Below are 13,010 nucleotides of genomic sequence, written 5' to 3'. Positions count from 1 at the left end.
CACTGTTTGTGCCTATTGTGGAGCTCTCCCATTTAGCCAAGCATGGAGGCTATACCATACTTGTTTGTCATTTAAATACTCCTGTGTTTGACTATAAATAATGTGGATTGCATTTGTGGAACATGATTAATGAATACAGCTCGAAACTTCAGCCCACACAGTAGCTGTGGGTAAATAAGTTGTGTGTAACAACACACCCAGGACAGCCTATTCTTGGCAACGAAAACTCCTACACTTCCTCTATCACCAATAAAATGCTCTGAAAATAACGATATGTAAGAACAACTGCATAGCATTAGGCTCCAAAGGCCTGTCTAACCTGATATCACCTCTGATAAAGTGTGTGGAAGAGGACAAGAACCAGACATGCATACAGGAGATGCAAGCCAGTAACAAATTCTCAGTCACTTATGTATGGCACAGATCTGCTGAGCCAAATGTGGTGCCTTTATGTTTATCAAATGATGATGCATTTTTCTGTGAAACATCTCAGAGATCAGCATCTTAATGTTCAGTTCTGAACTCATCACGTGACAACTTGCTGAATACCTAAAAAGAATTCAAGGAGACAAAAGCAGGTGACAAACAACCCTTACTTCGCATTCATCCTCTTCATGCACCTGTAGCACTGACAATTTAAAGGCTTTCACCACCTCTCTCCTTCCTTCCCCCACTAAAGCATCCCCCAGCCTGCCCCCACCAGCTTTTTCAAGTGTTGCTGTATTTTCTGAGGTCTGAGGAAGGAACACAGAACTTCACAGCATTTGCCTCACCAGCATACCATACATACAGGTAATAATCTTTGTTTTGTTCTCTCCTACTTTCATTACAGTTCCTACTGATTTATTTCTTTAACTGTTATAGCTCATTTTCAGACAGCCATCCAACACTGAGACCTGTTCCTAAAGAGATGGTTTTGCCTGCCATTTCACTACTCAAGCACCACAGAACCATAAAATCATTTAGGTTGGAAATTACCTTTAAGATCACAAAGTCCAACTGTAAACCCAGCACTGTCAGGTCCACCACTAAAGCATGTCCACATGTCCCTAGGCACCACATGTATACATCTTCTAAATACCTTCACAAATGGCAACTTTTTACCTTCCCTGGGCAGCCTGTTTCAATGCTTGATAACCCCTTCTGTGATGAAAATTTTCCAAATATCCAATCTAAACCTCCGCAGCCATGTCTTGACTCACACAACTTAGTGGGCAAGTAATTGACTCTTCTATTATATTTCTAATTATTTTATTTCATTCTTATTAGGCTTTTCACCACATCTGCATTTGGTACTCTGCTTTGGGTACATCAACAGCAGTAGCAAATTTTCCCATCTGACTTTTCACTCTTCTCCAGATCATTTATGAGTATTTTGGAGAACACAAGCTCACAAGCCCAACACAGATGCCTCCACTGTGAAAACAGGCAATGATTTGCTCCTTGGTGGATGGCTCTGCCACAGTAGAACCAGCCTTCCTACTCCATGGCCACCAAGCTCTTCCAAAAACTTTTAGTGAAAAGTGTTTCAAAGGAGTGCCTGACAAACCAAGCACACTGACTGAACACTCCAACACTGCAGTGGTTCTTATGGGTCTATCAAACTCCACTGAAGCCAGCAGCTCACTGCTAACACAGTCCTAAACAACCATGTCTAGTTTTCAGCTATTAATCAAAACCAGATGAGTTGTCAATCACCAGCTTCATCTCACAGCCAAAATAATTTGCAGTTTTCCACACAAAAAAAGAAATAACAAGCTTTGGAATCAACACAGCAATTTCTTTCAACTTAAAAGCAAAAGAACTTCACTTTCCTTCCAACATATCTAACAACAAAACAGTAATTTGGTTAACCACAAGTATTACAGTCTTCCCATGATAAGGCTAGCTTCAAATCACTGAAAAATAATTACTAAGATGATTTCTGTTGATTTTAAAGTACATAGTGATTTCCATTTTCACTGACTATATTAATTTTGTTGATTCATTTTATACAAATAAAAAACAAACCAGTCATTTAAATAACTGCTCTTTGGTGAACAGTTTTCTGCCTACTGACATGAAAGGAAAACCATGACACAGGAGAGCTACCAACTCTATTCAGGCTGAAGAGCAGGGGTTTCACACATCTGCATTTTTTCCCCAGGGGGTGGGGAGGGGTTAAGTTTTCGTTGATTTGAACAATACTCATTTCATCCAAACAGTTTTCTAGGGGGAAACGCCTGCCTGTTAAGAGTTTCATTACTACAGTCAGGGCTCAAACTAATTACTTAATGGGAAGGTACATGAACAGTAACTTTTACCAGATAAAACCTTAACAGAAATAAGCTAAGAGAGAAGTTACTTGGCTTGCTACAACTGTCTGAATTACTGATTTTAATCAAGTAACTGGAGTTATCATGTGGTTTTCCTCTAATTATTTCGTTTCAGCACTTACCTTTCTTCAAGCTATTCATTTGCAGTTCAGCACTCTGTAATAGGTTGCTTAGCTTATTTAAGGGTTGAGCTGTCTGTGTTTAACCTCTTCACTGATTAAAGGGGAAAAAATGTCCCAAGAACATTTAACAAGCTTGTACATTTTTCAAGTAAACTTTCTTCTCCCAAACCACCTTTTAATGCCAAAAATAGGCCTACTGGATGGGCAGATGAAAACAAGGAATTCATGCTGGTGAAGAATACCACTGCTTTAGGGTACAGTCCCACCTCAAGTATTTCCTCCCACATCTCCACCATCATGGGTTAGGAAAGATCCTAGTGACACTGGTTTTTGTTCCTTTACTGTCTTAAAAGTCTTACGTTACTACTTCTATAATTTTCTTTCATGTTTTTTCTACTAGATGCTTCAGCTCTCATCTTTAGAGTAAAAAATATGTCTTATACTTCTTTTTCTCATTCCTACCCTTTTTGTACTGATTTCCCTGTGCTGTCATTACCACCTTCCCAAATATTCACTCATTCTTTACATTTTTTCCCTATAGTCTTGATCTCTCTCCTTTTCATCCTGCTTACCCACACAGTTGGTAACAGGAGGCACTGGCAAGAGCTGCTGTCTCAGACAGGAACACACAACTCCACGTGCATGCAAGACCTGTAATTTAAGTTCTCCAAACAAAGTCTGTGTGTGGAAATGCAGAGAGAGGAAGAGACATCTAAAATTTCAAGCCAACTTTGAGGCAGGCAGGGAAAAGAAAGATGGTCTTGAAGATATATTTTGACTCTTTAAGAGAGCCTCCCTCAAGAGAAAGTGCACTTTTCCCCTTGCCCGGCTTAGTCCCCCTCCTCCTCCTCTGTTCCACGGGGAATGTGGAAGCCTGTCCCAGCTGCTGAGCTGCTCCACGCAGCACTCCCTGTCAGCTGCCCGTCCGCAGAGCGCGCGTCTGAGCGCCAGCAGCGCCGGCTCACGCTGTGCGGGGCAGCGAGCGGGAGCAGCCGGCAGGCAGCGGCGCAGGGCACGGCCGAGCAGCTGCTCTGCGCGCAGGCCCGCCACGCTGCCCACGACAGCTGCCTTTATCATTTATTACGTGTTTTGTAGCACCGCGTCGTTACCGCTGCATTCCAACAATTGTCTCCAAATATTTATGGGCAGAGCTACTTGGCGTTAACTACTGACCGATCGGGGAAAAAAAAAATAAAATTAGTAAATCTTTAATATCTTGACCACTAATTAATCCGGTACCAAAACCTCCTGAATTCTGACTGACTGAGTCAAAGGCAAGCAATGGCAAATGTGAAGATTCCAAAAAGCACTTTTTCGGCTGAAGGTTAACATACTAGCACATGGCCAAACCTCTTAAGCCACAGAGGATCAAGATGTTTTACCATTTTTAGCTTTTAATTGAAAAATGACATGGAAGCAATACATAGCCATCGAAACCTGGCAGATCAAAGCCACAGTAAAATAAAACTTGCATTGTATTTAACATTTCATTTGAGCCTCAGAAGATTTAATTTCAGACTGATTCACAATGTTGTCTTCTCCTTGTATAAACTGTTTCCCCGTCACTTCTTGGTTTCATTACTTAGTGCTAAAGAAGTTCACGCCAGAAATTTTTTTCACATGTAACAATTTAAGCCTTCATTTAAAACCACAGAACATTCCCTTAGGATTTAAAAAAAAGATCTTGGTTTGGCCAAAACAAACACATTATAACACACACTTCTTCCTCCAAGTTGCAAATACAAAAATTGAATAATTAAATGACACTTCTCACACGTGCTTTCCATCTTCTCCCCAAAGGAACCAACAAGAAAAAAATAATACGCATTCTGCTTGTCCTGTTGTCATACCACGTTATGGTCTATCCATAATGTTACCCTATAACAATTACTATAAGGATGTTAGAAAGATACCCAAACATCATTTTACCTTCAGCCTCTGTACACCAAGAAAGCCACACAACCAATAACAAACAGGGGAGATGAACAGGGGCAACAGTTTTGAAACCATAGTTCTTGTGTATCCTGAAAGGCCTTTACAGTCATTTAAAACATTTTCTGCTAATTGGAAGTAGCTTACCTGAAGGACAGGCACTTTTTGTGGTGTGTTTTGTGGTGACTGGTGAAGCTGTGCCCAAGGCTGATGATGAGGATGTGGGGGTGGTGAAGACTGGTGATGTATCCCTGGATGAGGCTGCATGGGAGGACAGGTTGGCATTTGCTGTTGAAAAGACTGCTGTTGACTAGGAAGCTGCTGGCCAGATATTAGTCGCTCTTGTATTGCTTGTGGATCTGCAAGGCCAACACCTGGACAACCATTTGGTCTCATGTGCCCACCCATCTCCCGTGGTGTCGAAGACATACCCATAAATGGACGATTCTGTTGCATGTTTCTGGGGCCCATATTCCTTTGTCCAATTCCCATGGCACCAGGGGGCTGGTGTGACGGCTGAGGATGGGGTATATTTGGGTAACTGCCAACTTCCATTGGTATTCCAGCACTACCGGGTCTAACCTGTGGAGGAGGTGTACCTGCTGGATTACTCATTGCTTTCATAGGTGACATGGGAGGTGGAGAGGCATAAGTTCCCTGAGGCTGTGAAGGGTGCATAGTTTGCGTGTTCATTTGGTTAAGTGAGCCACTAGGGTGGATGGGCTGCTGGTGCATTAGTCCTTGACCACTGTTTGATGGAAATCCGACAGCATTTGGGTATCTTGGTACAGATTGATTCATTGGAGTGTTATTTGTAAGGCCTAAATTCTGATTCATCCCTGTATTATTAACTAATCCCTGATTAAGGTTACTGTAAGGATATCGAGAATACTGCCCTGAGTTGTTTATAGTAGGTGAGGGTACCGTCTGGCTCCGAGAACTAAAATTAAGTGTTTGCGGCCTAACAGCACCCTGCTGGGGAGGATTAGGGGAGAATCTGGGACTGTGGGCTACTGATTCCCCATGGAGAGCAGTAGGGGGATGGTGGTGAAATTGCTGGACTGAGTGTCGCAAAGAAGGTGCCATATTGGGATTCTGCTGGGGCACATGAGACAAGTGGCCAGGTCCTGAGGTGGCAATGAAAGGGTTTCCCTGATTGAGGCCTTCCTGGCCTTGAGAAAACTGGTTCATCCTCTGCTGCTGCGGCTGACCGTGCTGCTGCATTGAAAAATCACCACGAGCCATGTAGTTTCCCATCTGCTGCATGTGCTGAGGATGGCCCTGCCCAGGGGGTCCGGAGGGTGCCTGTGGCGGCTGTGTGGGTTGCGGCTGCTGCTGCTGCTGTTGCTGCTGGTACGGTGCTCTTATCTGGTCTGGCACTTGAACTGCCCGTGGTCCCCACATGGAGCCACTGTCTACGAAGGGCTGGCCGTGTCTTTCGTTCTGCATGCCGGGATAGACTCCCATCTGACCACCGGCACCGCTGCTGTGAGGAACCTGAGGAACTGGAGGGTTGTGATACTGCGAATGAGGAGACGTGATACCATTCCCAGGGGCATTGCTTATCATCCTGTTCGGCTGATCCATCAGGTGCATTTTCTGCTGTTCGTATTGATTATAGTGATCAAAATGGGTCAACTTGGCTTGGTTTTGATTTGCAGGAGGATGATGAAGAGATGACTGTAAAGTGGGAAATCCTTGATCCATGGGTATTTGCTGACCCATAGGATTCACTGTATTTTCAGGATATCCACATTCTCCAAGACCTTCCAACCCTTCACTGAAAATATTCCCATCTTCTCCAAACAGACTCATCATTCCTGGATCTGCCATCTTTTTTCAGCACGCAGCTCCTTGGAGCTACAACCAGAATGTTAGTCTGTGCTTCACCTCGGTGAGGTGTTTTGTCCTCAAAGCCTTTAATCCTCAACTAATCTCCTTCATGTCATTCCATATTTCCTTAATTCTTTTGGACCACGCAGTGTCAGGCAAAGTCTGGTTACTGCTCCTAGAAAACGCAGGGGAAGGGGGAGAAAGAGAAGAAGATATTAAAATAAATAGCATCAGGCAACATAAAGAAAACATACTTGACTGTTTTTTAAATGCTAGCTACTTTCAGCCCCCTGAAATACATCTTAAAAATCTATTTCACATTACAAAGGATTCATTAGCTTTATTTAAAGCTTTATTATGATAGAGAGTTAGGAAGCAAGCAAAACACTAGTCTTAACCTTAAATTAATCCATTCACTACACTTCCTAGTGCTCCTTTCTTGGGTGGAACAGAACAAAAGAACACAACACGCAGCAGCAGCAGCTGCCACAGCAGGTAGGCAGATGTATGAATATAGCTGAGCAGCCCATCTGCTGAACTAAAGCCCTGAAAACGCTCTAGTTACCAACAGCATGTCCTTAACCTTATTCCCCTGAGCTGCGTAATCAGATGAGCAAGCAGAAGCGCCAGGTCCTACGATGAACTAAAGTTGGCTATATGCACAACAGATTTTTCAAATGCATATAGAGATGACCCACTAAGTACAGACTAAACTCCAAGACTCAGCCTTTAGGAAGGGATTTTTTAAAATTTTTTTTTAAACACGCATTTTAGCCTAATTTAGTGAATTTGTACACTAAAAGACACAATATTTCTCCCCCTTTCCACAAAGCTATATGCTCAATTTGTGTAAGAAAATCAAATTTACAAGCTTCACCATATGATAGGGTGGATTTCTTAATCCTTCTCCTAATTTCCTTTATGATGGTAACACAGAATAGTATCAATGAAGTTCATTACTCATCTTTAGGTTATCATGCTACTACTGCAACTACAGCAGTTTGCAAGACTGAAGTTCTGCAAGACTGAAGTTCTGTTGTCTCCAAAACTTGAATACTCACTCAAGAAAATTAGTAATGGCAAAATGACTTGACAAAAAGCTAACCTAACAAGGTACACATTTGGACTTGGGGAATAAAAAGCAAAAAGCAACAACACAGTAACAACAGACTCAGAAAAGTTCTCATTCAGGGAAGGCTGATCTCACAGAGAAGAATGATCTATTCCAAAATGTGTCCCCTATCCTCTTCCGGCAAGAGCTCCCAAGATGTGTTTGGATCAGTTTTTTATGGGCAAAGGTAGTCTAATGCTGTCTTTTTCTTCATAAAAATCAAAATTTTGAACACTGTGTCTTACATGCAAAATAAACTTTAAGACAATAGTCAAGGGAGCCCATACATTTAGCAAGTATTTTTGTATCTTGGTTGTAATTCAGTGGCGACTCTGCTTGCAGATACCAACTGCCCTTAACCAGCAACCAAAGTAAAGAAGATTTACAAGTTTATGCTTTCACATCTTGCATTCTTTTGTGGTGGAGAGATGCTTTCAGTCACTTTGGGCACAAAATGCCAGGCCAGACTGTTTGACTGAAGGGTATTTGTTCCAGACAAGTTTTAGGGAGAAAAATATCAGCACATTTATTACCCTTCTTGTAGCCACTGTCAAGAGGACCTTCTACAGCATGAAGCAGAGGGCAAGAGGAAAGGCACAAGCATTTATCACTCCTCTTAAAATAGCATTTGAATGTCACCTTTAAAACCACACTCTTAAATCTCTTTAGTGCTCGGCTGGGATATTAACACTTCCTAAATCACTTGGAGGTAAACTCCTATGAGCCATCTTCATATTCCTAATATCTATTTGGTTTTATTTCATTTCAATTATTAGGCAGAAGCCATCTGTAATATTTACCACCTCATTCAGTTTATTAGAGCACACCATAAGGAAATTTCAACAAGGTGAGAAGGAATCCCCTTCACCAAAAGAAGCTTTTGCTATTAGACTGCTCCAGAGCAGACTGCAGTCATGGTGAAGATCCCTGATGGCTCAAGGACGTCTGGCACTGCGACTACTGATGCTCACTGCCATCAGGAGCTGTTAAAGCTGGACTTCAGTGTGTACTGACAGTCTCCAACAGAACAGCCTCTTTGCCTGGAAATGCTAAAAAGCAGAGCACACACACACTGTTACCTCCCAAGCACTGATGTAATCTGGGCAATATCAAACTGGAGCCGAGTAAGTCTCACCCATCCACTAGAAACAGCCACACAGTCAAGAACATGTAAGAATTTCCACTCATTTCATTATATAAATCATGCCTGCTAAAAGAACCATTTTTTAAGACAAGAAGGCTCTACTCTCCTAAAGCACTAATGAAACTTTATAACAATTCAACAGAGCATCTCCAGAAACAAGGTTACAAGCATCAAGCAGGCATTTGACCCTGCTCTGTTTACTGTTTTTCAGCTGACAAGCGCCCAATAAAATTCAGGCACGTCAGCCACTGATAACTGTCAACATCAGCTCACAGTAGCTTGGATCTGCTAATATACCCAGAGAACCAAATTAAAATAGGGTAAGGCTTTTGCTTTACTAAACACACTTTGCTCAACTCACACCATCCCAATTTGCAGGTTTGGACTAAGTGCTGTCCCTCACAACGCAGGAGATGTGCTAGGGAACCTAGCATTCACCCTGCTTCCTGAGCACACACTCTTTCTAAAGAAAAGTAACCTTTAAGTTTATGATGCAGCTTGTAAACAAACAAATCCATCATCTAAATTAAGAGCAAAAACACTGCTTGCCATTACGTGATTTTAGATCTGCATTTTTATCTGAGGCAGGAACCGACTTCATGTTTGAGCTCTGGGTGCTAAAGTTACTATGTCTGAAACACAGCATAAGTCCACGGTAAAGAACTCTCAGATTTTGGGAGTATTTTTTCAGATGTGAGTCCAGCCTCAAATTTAATGACCACAGCCCTTAACAGTCAGTTGTGCTCTCGCCAAACCTTATTCTACTTTCCCCAATAAAAGTCACACCTCTGATGTGATATATGGCTAACAGCAGCTGTTGAAGCATGAAAGACAGTAGCAGCTACAGCCTGATCAAAATAATTAACCAATGTTTTGATAAGGAAATAGTCAATACTGGAATTACCTACTAACCTCTCAACCTTCCATTATAACAGGGTAGACATTTAGGTAGTTAAGCAAGTCACAAGAGTCACAGCCTTATTTGAGGTTGCAACTATGTCCGCTTCTTTCAAAACAAAAGAAAGCCAATATATAAACAAAAGCAGAACCTGCATAAAGCAATAATTCTAGGTAAAATACTCATTCAGCACCACTGTTCACTTCCCCATAAAGGCAGATATACTAACAGCAAGACTAACAGTGATAAACTCACCTTATAGTCTTTTTTTTTATTAAATAGTTCAAAATAAGGGATGGCACATCCTCTCTACATTCCTGCAATTTAAAATCAACATACACAAAAGCAGTGTTTGTTGGGTACAAAGTGAAGAGTATCTGAACCCTTAGAAAGGTGGATAGCTGAAACAAAGTAAGAATGTATGACAAGACAGTGATTATTTTTTATTACTATCTTAAACTATACAGGTTCTGCTATAAAATTCTATCACTTTTCTGTTCCTTAACATGAAAGATGGCTCCAAGAAGACTGACCTAAAGAGTCAATGAATATATTTCGTTAAGGCTGCCTAGGCAGCCTGCTTCTGTTCAAAGCAGTGGTGTGATCCCAACCACCAGGACACAGTCAATTGCTTAACAACCCTGTTGTCTCAACAGACAAAGCTTACATTTACTCCAGTTTGCAACATTCCAGTCTTAAACAGCTAAATCTCAAATTTAAGTAGTAGTTAACCATTGTCCAGCTTAATATTCCAAAGCTTCATGCAACTCAGTTGTCTTCAGCAGCTTCCCACTTTCATAAGTAGAGCTAAACTGGCTGCTGCACACACATAACTTATCTAGGGCTGCAGACACTAAAAACCTGAACTTCATTAGTTTTGCTCCCAAAGCAGTAGATCCAGGCAGTCAAGACCAGGCAGCAGCAAGGGCAGCACACAGATGCCCATGCCTTCCACACCATCCTCACATTCTGGCATTCAAAAGAACATTTTGTAAATCAACAGGTTCCTTGATTCAGCTATCAACCCTTCTACAGAAGAAATTCAGCAGCATTTGGCTGTGCAGCAAATAAACTGAATAAACAGAAGGTGAGAAGGCAACTAATACTGACTGCTCCAAGCTTGAAATGACATGTGTCATGCAGAGTTGTATTTTTACAGCTATTAGTTGATAGCTCTGACAAAACTCTGAAGTACTTGACAGACACAAACAAACCAGCCACTCACATAATGGAAGTATGCCCTTACATACAATGCAATAAACACCACAAATACCATGCTATTTTGAAGAACTAGGCTAAAAAGACCTCTCATGCTAAAAACAACACCATGCCAAAGGTCATTTTGAGACCAGAGCCTCAAAATGTAGGATTAAACATTAGTCTACTAAATCTGCATTTAAACATTGCACATTTAAACTGCTTTTCAAAACTGCTAAGCTCTTGCTGGCTGTTAGGGGTAGTAATTTAAGCGTTTGCCGCATGGAAGGACATGACATAAATGACAGCAATGAAAGTCACATTCTTATTTTACTCACAAAGTTGAAGGAAAACATTCACCAAAAACTTCATAAACACATGTAACGCCATGACAACATAGCAAAAGTCACGACAAGACATTCAAATTGAGCAAGATGGCTGGTGAGGCTTTTACATTTCACCTCATTCACCTACTGAGCACACAGCACTGCTGATGCCAGGACAGTTATGCAAGTGCCTGACCATGTCTGTGGGAAGCATGCCTCATCTCCTACGTGCTTAATGCTTACTTTTCACTGCTGTCACAGACACCACGCATGGTACGCTCCTCCTGCATATAGATTAGCCAAAATATAAGACCAGACCTGTAAAGTGATTGCAACATCATTTCTGACTGCAGGTTCCAAAGAAACTTGGTTTCCTGAATGCCTGAAGACCTTTTTTTTTTTTAATTCACTTAGAATGCTTTCCTACTATGCACTTCACACAGCACAGCTGTGTTAAAAATTAAGTTCGTATAGTTCAGACATCAAAGGATGGCAGGAATCTCGTTCCCCCTCGTCCCAGGAAAGGAAGACAGGACTTGCAAAGATGAAAAGAATGACCTGATGCACTTCAGGAGTATTCTAACTTAGTGGGAAGCATCAGCAAATATTACTTAAGCATTTCTTAAAAGTTTGCTTTCACCTGTATCTTAGTAGAATTCCATTAGTTCTTCACAGAAATACATCCTGACGAGAATTTGAGTAGCAAATTAAAGACTGTCAATGTCTCTTGTTAAATAAAGAAAAGGGGGGGAGGGAGGAAAGAGAGAAAACCTTAGGTGCCTTTCCTCAAAGGTCACAGGTTTTGCCAATGTGCAATCAGCTGAAATGCCATGAATAATATTCAGTAAGATTTTTTTGCCAAGAAATCCATGAAATCCTACATTTCTCATAAAATCATTCCGCAAAAGCCAGATTGGATTTTATTTCCCTGATGTATGATGTACGTTGGCAAAAACAGGCTTTCACCGAGGCAACTGAGGGCACTACAGCCTTCGAATATTTGGCAGCTTGCTGCTGTCAAGCAGCTGATGCAGGAATGACCAGCCCAGAGTTCAGCCTGTGCCACACATTTGGAAACAATATCCTACGTTATTCAAGTTCCCAGGAGCTCTGATAGGAGACCACAAAAGCGTCACTTAGGAGGACTCTGATGCAAACCCACTGAGCCTTGCTGTTACATCACACCAAGGCATTCACCATACCAGTTGGGCTGCAAACTCTTCGCCCTAACAGGGGAGCACTGCTAATTTCAAGCCAGCACCTACAATATCACAGAAGAAGCTTCAGCATGTCTTTTCTTTCCTGATAAGAAGAAAAAGAAGAAAGTTTAGAGCTATTTATTACAGCACATACTTGGAGGCCTCAGAGGAATATAATAATACTTGGAGGTAACCAGAGGAATATAAAAAAATTAAATAAATTTTTAAAAATTTTAAAAACCAACAAAAAAAAAAAAAAAGAAGGAAAAGCATTTTTTTTACATTTAAGTAGTACATTACAAACAGGAGGTGAGAGAAGAGGGAACAGGCCTAATCTAGAAATACTTCACTTCTAGTGTTACGTAACTTGGAATTTTAAGAGGCCTTTTTCATTGCATGACCACCCTCTCTCCAAACGTAAGTTTAAAACACAGATGTGAGATGGTTCATCTAAAAATAGTCCCAGATAAGTAAGAGAAGCAATTGCGGTCACAAAAATATTTCAGGAATACTCTTCAAAACATTTGACAGAGGTGCTAACCTCACAAATAACTCCATAAAGGGGAGCAGTAACATGCTTAATGTGACCCCTTAATGAGGTTTGACCATGACAAGGCAGCAGGGTAGCCAACATTAATAAAAAAATACGGAAAATTGTATGTGCTGCACGGCTGCCTTGTTCCGGTGGGCTGGGGACAGCGAGCTGAGCGCTCAGCGCTCCGCGGCTGTGCGATGGCCAGGCGAACACAAAGCACTAGCAGGGCCAGCGGGGCGGTGGTGTCACGGAGGAGACCTATATTGTCGCCATCAGTCACCCAGAAATCTCCCCGCAATTACATTCCCTTCTCAAGCTGACACTAAACCGGCCCGGGTGTTCAAGAGGTGGGGCCAGCGGCGACCCCGCTGGGGCGCTGAAAAAACACCCCGTGCAAG

The 13,010-nt window shown here is 41.8% G+C and overlaps 1 protein-coding gene across 6 annotated transcripts in view; it reads right to left on the bottom strand.

Moving 5' to 3' along the window:
- Positions 1-13,010, bottom strand: part of CHD7 (chromodomain helicase DNA binding protein 7) — a 132,450-nt gene that overhangs the window by 84,640 nt on the left and 34,800 nt on the right. For all 6 annotated transcript variants that reach the window (XM_063169233.1, XM_063169261.1, XM_063169270.1 and 3 more), the window contains one exon: positions 4,517-6,377. In XM_063169233.1, coding sequence (XP_063025303.1) covers positions 4,517-6,202 — 1,686 coding nt within the window. In that variant the 5' untranslated portion in view covers positions 6,203-6,377. The remainder of the gene's footprint in view (positions 1-4,516; positions 6,378-13,010) is intronic.

The sequence above is a fragment of the Melospiza melodia genome, chromosome 1 (assembly GCF_035770615.1).
Source record: "Melospiza melodia melodia isolate bMelMel2 chromosome 1, bMelMel2.pri, whole genome shotgun sequence".
NCBI lineage: Eukaryota > Metazoa > Chordata > Aves > Passeriformes > Passerellidae > Melospiza > Melospiza melodia.
This window is presented reverse-complemented; position numbering and strand designations above follow the sequence as displayed.